This window comes from Squalius cephalus, assembly GCF_949319135.1.
Source record: "Squalius cephalus genome assembly, chromosome: 13".
NCBI lineage: Eukaryota > Metazoa > Chordata > Actinopteri > Cypriniformes > Leuciscidae > Squalius > Squalius cephalus.
The window spans coordinates 7,301,131-7,308,871 of NC_137134.1; the positions used below are offsets into that span (position 1 = coordinate 7,301,131).

The 7,741-nt window shown below is 35.9% G+C and overlaps 1 protein-coding gene across 8 annotated transcripts in view; it reads right to left on the reverse strand.

Annotated features, from left to right (window-relative positions):
- Positions 1-3,716, reverse strand: part of LOC307169531 (arf-GAP with coiled-coil, ANK repeat and PH domain-containing protein 2-like) — a 43,567-nt gene extending 39,851 nt beyond the window's left edge. For 5 of the 8 annotated variants that reach the window (XR_013823154.1, XR_013823155.1, XR_013823156.1 and 2 more), the window contains exon 1: positions 3,327-3,716. Coding sequence is in view for 4 of the 8 variants with exons in the window: in XM_079890232.1 (XP_079746358.1) it covers positions 3,327-3,379 (53 nt within the window). In the remaining 4 variants the exon portion in view is untranslated. The remainder of the gene's footprint in view (positions 1-3,326) is intronic. The other 3 variants (XM_079890235.1, XM_079890233.1, XM_079890234.1) reach the window with 2 other exon arrangements.
- Between the last annotated feature and the right edge of the window lie 4,025 nt (positions 3,717-7,741).

Here is a 7,741-nt window from a genome sequence, read left to right on the forward strand (position 1 = left end):
GTTTTAGGGGAGTCACGATATTTTACAACTTGCCTTGTCATATAAAGGACAAATTATCTGATATATTGTGTTTAGATTGGTTTTGCCTCATAGTGAGAGTCAATAATAATTTCCTCAAACAACATACTTTTATCATATTTTAAATTAAGTAGTTATCCATATTACAGTCTTCCATTAGTTATAATGTCATGAAATGAAAATCGTAAAACTCTGGATAATGGTTTTCCTGCATTGTTTTGACAATTTAGCATAGCATTTTAACAAAACAAAAAAAAGTTACAGTATATCACAGAGCAAAACATCTCAGTGGCCCTAAAACAAGCTTCATTTATTTTGTGAAAAGTAAAGTTTCTTTTGATTTTTCCAGTTCGTGATGGGTATCATGGGATTGTTTGTTGTCTGGATATCCTCATCAGTGATGTGCAACCGCATTAATAAAAGAACCAACATCAAAGACCAAGAGCCAATGTAGAGGACTAAACAACCCAGGAGCAGGAAACCACATCAGACCTCTCTACATTCATCATAAAACGCACGGCTATTCCGAAAGAGTGGATGAGGGAGTGTTTATCCAGCTGGACTCAATGGAGGAATCAAGGCCACCTTCAGAGATGTTTAGAATGGGAACGCTGTCTTTCAACCAAGAGGTAATGAAGGATCTCCAGACGAGTCTTTAGTTGGCTCAACGCCAGTCTCTGGGGAACATGGGAAAGCTCTAAAATTGGGAAATCATTAGAAATCCCTCACTGGGATGAACCTGTAAGAGTCGAGCGGCTGTAAGGCTGTATATATCTCACGCTGTGACGCTCGGGCCGGCCCCTCTGTTGTGGAACTCTTCCTGCAATTGTTGGGAAACAATCTGGGATGAAACAGAGGGGGAGGGGAGTTCCCAATGAGGTAAACCTCAGATTGTTTTTAGAAAACCAATAACGCCACGTAATGAGATTACATGGAGGGAATTTTGTCGGCAAATCCTTGCCAACTCTTTACAAAAATTAAGATAAAGAAAGAAAATCAGCACCTTGTAAACTCTAAACGGCGCTGGTCATTCACAACACTAACAACACTACAGTGACATCGACAAATAACATGTCCAAGATAAAGAGGGAAATGTTGAGGGAAATGTCGGTTTCATGTGGTTTGGAAAAACAGTGTTGGGTGAAAACCTCTTACGTCCGAAACTGCTACTTTTCAGGAAATAGGAGAAAAAGAGTATTATATATAATTATTACATATATTATATATAATATAAGGCCACAATATCAATATATAGTTGTACCACATGACGTTTTACAACCTAAACCAACATTGTCTTTTCACAAAAAGGTCAAATTATGTAATATTGTAAGAGATTTATTGAGGTCTACCTATTTATCCTTGTCTTCTCTATTTGCATAATCTTTTAACAAGACTGCTTCAATGCTCATTAACCTTTTTTCCAAAGATATAATAAATGTTATTTATGATTAGGAGTTTTACCACCCTGCCATTTTAAGTGTTTGTATGCAGTTCCTACTAGAGTTTTATGAATTCACTGTTTTATAGTTGATTCAAGTCTAAAGAGTCCACCCACAAGTCTCTATATCTGCAGATTAGAGTATCATATAGTAGTTTTCCCGCATTATCCACCACGTAAAATTGCAAATCTGCTTAGAAAACCAATAGCACACATCTGTTGCCTTTACAAACACCGCTAACTATAGTTACGATGCCTTGAGATCGCTAAAACACACATCTGAGCCAATCCATGTGTCTTTAAATCTGTTCTTCAAGCAATCGAAGCCACATCTAGCCTAGCTTACAATTAAAGATATGTATGTGCTTCGCAAGTTGAGTGGTTTATCGCGGCGCTACACAAGCGGCTTATTCGGCCCGAGATGAAAAGAGAAGTTGCAATGCTGAAGTGAAATGCATCTGCTAAAAACAAAACAACACCTCGTCTATAAATGTGCAAGTGTACTGTGAGAAATAATGACCCCTGTCCTGCAAGATAACCTTCAGATCATGGATAGGAGAAGATATAGCTATATTATCACTTTTAAACCATGAAAATGATGCAGTCAGTGTTATAATAATTCATAACTTTGGGGATTTTCTCCTGTATGATCACTATCTTTAATAGAGAAACCATTTCAGTCAGAGATCAGTCAGGTTTCACATTGGCGAGCATGTAAACATCATTGATTGATGAACTTCTATGCGTAAGAATAAGGATCATTCACAGCAACCGGCTAGTGGTTTCAAACCCTTACAGCTTAAACTGTGCCAGAAATGCAGACATTAAAAATGTCGAACGTTTTCCATGTTTTTCCTCACGAACATCTGCTCCTTGTTTCTGAGAGGATGTTGTTATGAGAGAGGAGGAGGGGATGAGGAGACAGAAAGCAGAAATTACGCTTACAGAGAGAGTAGATATCAGGACTTCAATGGTTTCGTAATTAGCTTTAGTCATTAAGCCGAGTTCTCCTGAAACAGGTTTAGTGTTTCTGGAATAGAGGATAAAATTACATACTGTTTTTCTTAACGTCATGTCTTTCCAAAGTATGTTCACAATGGCTCTTTTCCATACAATGGCAGTGAATAAAGACTCCCAAGGCCGTCAAATTATGAAAAACAACAAAAAAAGCACAATAAAAGTATCAAAAGTTGCCGATATAACTTGTGTACTATATTTCAAGTCTTCTGAAACACCGTATCATACTTTTGTGATGGTACACTAGTTATATGGACTGTTTCTTATGTGCTTTTTGTCATTTTTAGACCTTGACAGCTCCAGTCCCCACCCGCTTTTATTAGATGGGGGGGGGGGGGAAAGACATTAAACATTCTGCTAAACTTATCTTTTTGTTTCCCACAAAAGAAAAGAAAAAGGTTTTGAGCAACTTGAGCAACTTGAAAGTGAATAAATTATTGTTATTCATTTTAATTCATCATATTCATTTTTGATTTTGGTTGAACTGTCTCTTTAAATGTCTTGCTCAAAGTGCAAAGGCTGATAAGTCGTGAATTTCATTGCATTATGTAAATATGTGAATATGTTAATGTTTAAGTTGTCTGTCCACTTCATGAGTGTCAACTCAAATAATATACAAGACCAAATCTGAGACACCCAAGACATGTTTGATCAAATCAGCCATTGACAGCATAAAATATCACCAATCTAAATCAATACGTTAAACGTTACTCTTTAAGTGTATGTTTACGTTGTATTTTATAGATTAAATCTGAAGTTCACCAAGTCACAAATACATAAAAAAAAAAACACACACACACAAAACAACCAATCATGAATATTAAATGAGTATACATTTAAAGGTCTTTCTCACCTGAATCTAGGTGAGTCCTTGAGACATTCCTCAAAATCCACAGTGATCTTCATGTTGATTTGATGAGGTTAATAAACAGATTAAGAGCTAGCAGGCTAACATTAGCTCCTGTAAAACCAATAACAGCTCAAACTTCTGCTCAAATCACTCAAGAATCCCCAAATGTCCTCCACATATGAGCGATTACGCCTGATATGCTCGGGTCAGTTGGACGTGAAGCGCTAGAAATGATTTTTAATAGGTGTAGTTCCTCCAGAATTAGCGAGTGGACTGCGCTGATGAGTGTAAATGAAGAGCAAGGACAGGCAGTGTCTTAAAACACAAGTGCGCTGCCTATATAGACTGTATATTCGCCCGTGAGTTTCGTCCTGAAGAAAAGAAACGGAATAATTGAGTAGAATGACGAGGCGTATGTAACGGTCGATTACACAAAAGGCGGGGCTTAGTTTTAGCCAATCAGAAAACGCTTTGCCTGTCAATCATTATGAGCTCTGATATTGGATTGGACTGGGTTTCATTGTAAGGGCGGGGCGTTGTAGAGAGGGCGTGTCGTTATTGGGAAAACGGCTGAAATCGTTCACAGCATATTTAATTATAACAAATAATTATTACTAATATTATATTATCCACGTTTCGCGGTCCAAATTAAAATTTCCCAGTATACTTTTTAAACAATCAGCGCTACGCGATCAACGATGTCACGTGGTAACTGTTACTTTGCTCAGCGCTGTTCGGGATAGACCAATCACAGTCGTTTTGGAGATTGTGGATGAGATTTTTCTTTAAAGATTGTGGGGTGGATTTTCATCTATATTTATGTCAGGTGTCAATCCTTGAATGAAGTATACTTGCATAATTATGCTTTTTAGTGCACATATGTGTTCAGTAAGACCAAAAACAGTCTTGAGATGCGAATGCGGCTCAATGGCAGATTGGGTTGTTTGAGCCGTCGAGCGCCATCTGGAGGAGGACGACGTTCAGTCTCAGAAAACGTAATTAAGTAACATTTACCCGTTTGAGACACAGCCAGAAACAGGCCAGCGAATCCAATCCTCACTCCCCCTCCTTCCAAGTCCTCTCTGACACACACACTCCACCACATAATACACTATTTCGTTGCAGCATCAACGATTATGCTTCAGATTACCTCGATATCATATAGGCCTTTGCTTGTGAAATTCGCTAAGTAAAAACACTGACTTTGGTTTCGGGAAACTATCAAAGCTCTCCAGGATCCACGTTTGAGGAAAAGGTTCACACCCACCATTACTCAAAGTGAAAGACAAACATGTCGTGTTGATCTTTAGAATAATGGATGGGCATCGGTCACGCAAATGCTTTATTTGTAGTTTTTATATGTAGCCTATTGTTTTAAAACTTTCCCTTTTTTCCATTTATTTTTACTGTATGGATCAAGTCTGTCTTCGTTGCTTGCATGTGTTTATTGTGAAATACTGCCATCTAATGGTCTATTTCTAACATTTGCATTTAGTTTGAGCCGAGTCGTGCACAAGTGGAAACTCTTAAACTTACGAGCTCTTGCTATACATTTTCCGAGAAAACTTAATATATTTGAATACCCTTTCAAAAATCACAATGGTCACTATTTTCTGCCGAAATAGTTACTTTAATTATTGTTTCTACTGTAAAGTCGATATTATGTGGTGGGCTCTGTCAGTGTAAAGATTCATTCACACCAGGAAAGATATAATAACTACAACGATAACCATTTTAACGTGCGTACAAACAGAAGATAACGTGCTGATTACTGTAAGTACGCACTGCATTTAAAGGGATAGTTCACCCAAAAATGAAAATTTTGTCATCATTTTAAGTTGTTTCAAACCTGCATGAGTTTCTTTCTTCTGTTGAACACAAAAGAAGATATTTTGAATAATGTCAGTAATCAAACAGTTGACGGGTATCCATTAACTTCCATAGTAGGAAAAAAAATAATAAAATGGAAGTCAATGGGGTGGGGTCCGTCTGGTTATATGACATTCATCAAAATATCTTCTTTTGTGTTCAACAGAACAAAGAAACCCATGCAGGTTTGAAACAACTTAAAATGATGACAAAATTTTCATTTTTTGGTGAACTATCCCTTTAAGGGTCATTTACACAAAGGACGATATCTAGCGATAATCGTTCTAATTCAGTGAGGATCGTTTAATTCACACCACAGCTATAACAACAAAGAGTGAGGAGCCATAAAACCAGTTGTTTTTTGTTTGTTTGTTTTTTTTTTCAGCTGATGAACGATAAAACATGGACAGCCAATCAGAAGCAAGCATTTAAGACGTTATAATTTGAATACACATAACGTCGTCGTCCGTTGGTTTGGACGCTAATTTATGTATCGTTACAGTTATCGTTGTTGGTGTGAATGTATTTTTTTTAATAACAGTATAATATGCTGCTTTCTTTTTCTTTTTTTCACTTTGATGACAGTATTGGCAGTTTACTAGAGTAATTGTGCAAATATAAGGGGGTTACAATATTATTTTGTAATGGTATTTATATTACATAAAAACAATTACAAAGAACAAATTTGTACCAACATTTTAATGATGACAAATATGCACATTTTCATTTGAACAACATGCACATCTATTTAAGAAAAGAAACAGAAAAAAAACAAATCTTGAGGAATAAAATTGACACATAAATGGCCAAATTACACAAAATACAAACGGAGAAAGTTCAACAATCAAAAAGCACTTGTTTAAGCATTTGTGCTCGAGAATGTACAAAATTAGGGTTAAACTATATTTGACTGAGTGCAATCCATGTCAATAACTGATGGGACATTGAAGGACAAAACCAGGCTTTCATTAAAAATAGACAACCAATTAATGAATGTGCTTTTTGTTCAGTGTGTCAGCACTGTTTTTGAGATATTGCAAGAATTTAACTTTTATTTTTACATCATTCAGTCAAGGGAAGGGCATGTGAATATGATTTAACATCCACAATGATGGAAAGAAACATAAAAAAAGGATCTCAAATGAAGGATTTTGCTGGTTTTAGGTTGAGAATAAATACATTAGCCAGAAAATGCTTTAAAATGCATTCAGGCAGATACGGTTGCATTGAAGCACTGTTTCCAAAAAGCAATGCTGCGTCGATATCTGGGTGGATTTCATCAAACCCGTCAAGAACATATACAGCTCATTTGTTGTTTTTCACCAAATCAAAAGAACAAAAAAAAGAAGAGAAAAAAAACTTAAAAATATTAATTTAATTGTTTGTTCTTTCATTAAAATCAAGCACACAAGTAAATATTTAAATCATATTAAAAAATATTTCATTATCATTACTGTAATGCATCTGGATGTTTTATGCAAAAAAAAAAAAAAAACATTCTGACTCAATAGCAAGTTTTTTGCATATTGCTATCGAGTCGATATTTTAGCATTACGGTAATGATTCTGAATTACCTTTTTGCATTACGGTAATGATTCTGAATTACCTTTTAGCATTACGGTAATGATTCTGAATTACCTTTTTGCATTACGGTAATGATTCTGAATTACCTTTTAGCATTACGGTAATGATTCTGAATAATTTTTTGTTTGTGAAATGAGTCCAAACATATGATGCATCAGAATCTGTTTTTTGCACTACAGTAACGATAACTCACTGTAATGCACAAAATATTCTGACTCATTACTGTAATATACGGTACTAAAACATTTTTATACAAAATATAATTTATTTTTTTTCCTTTTGACTTTGGAGACAAACATGACAAGTTATTGCAAGGTTTTCCGACATTCACCCATTTAGCTTCATTTTTATATATACAACACGCATATATTGAATGTGAGTTTGACTAGAAAGTACACCAGAATAACAGCCATTTTTAAAGGTCAATTTGCTTGGGTCAAATTTATTATTTTATTTTATTTGATACTGCGCTATAATTATATTCTTCAGTGATCACAAAAAGAAATAACCCCATTATACTAGAGTTAAAAAAAAAAAGGCAATCAAAACAAACAAAGCCCAGTAAGGACGCCAAGACAAAAACCTCCAGGTCCATTCAGCATCTATTAAAGCTGCAGCTTTGGAAACGCAACAGAGACAACCATAGGGTTCAGTCGACTGATCAGTAGTTGTACAGCTAGGTTTGTAATACTCACCTGTTAATTCAAACACAGGGCAAATACAATTAGTGCCAATGTAATTAAACATGGTTTTCAGAAGCCATGCATACAGTAGAGCTCATGTGAGCAGTTTAATACGGGCTCTGTGTGTGTGTGTGTGTGTGTGTGTGTGTGTGTGTGTGTGTGTGTGTGTGTGTGTGTGTGTGTGTGTGTGTGTGTGTGTGTGTGTGTGTGTGTCAAGAGCACATCAGTCCCCCTTTACCAGTGCATGCTAAACCACCAGCTTGTTGAAATGGCATTAAACTC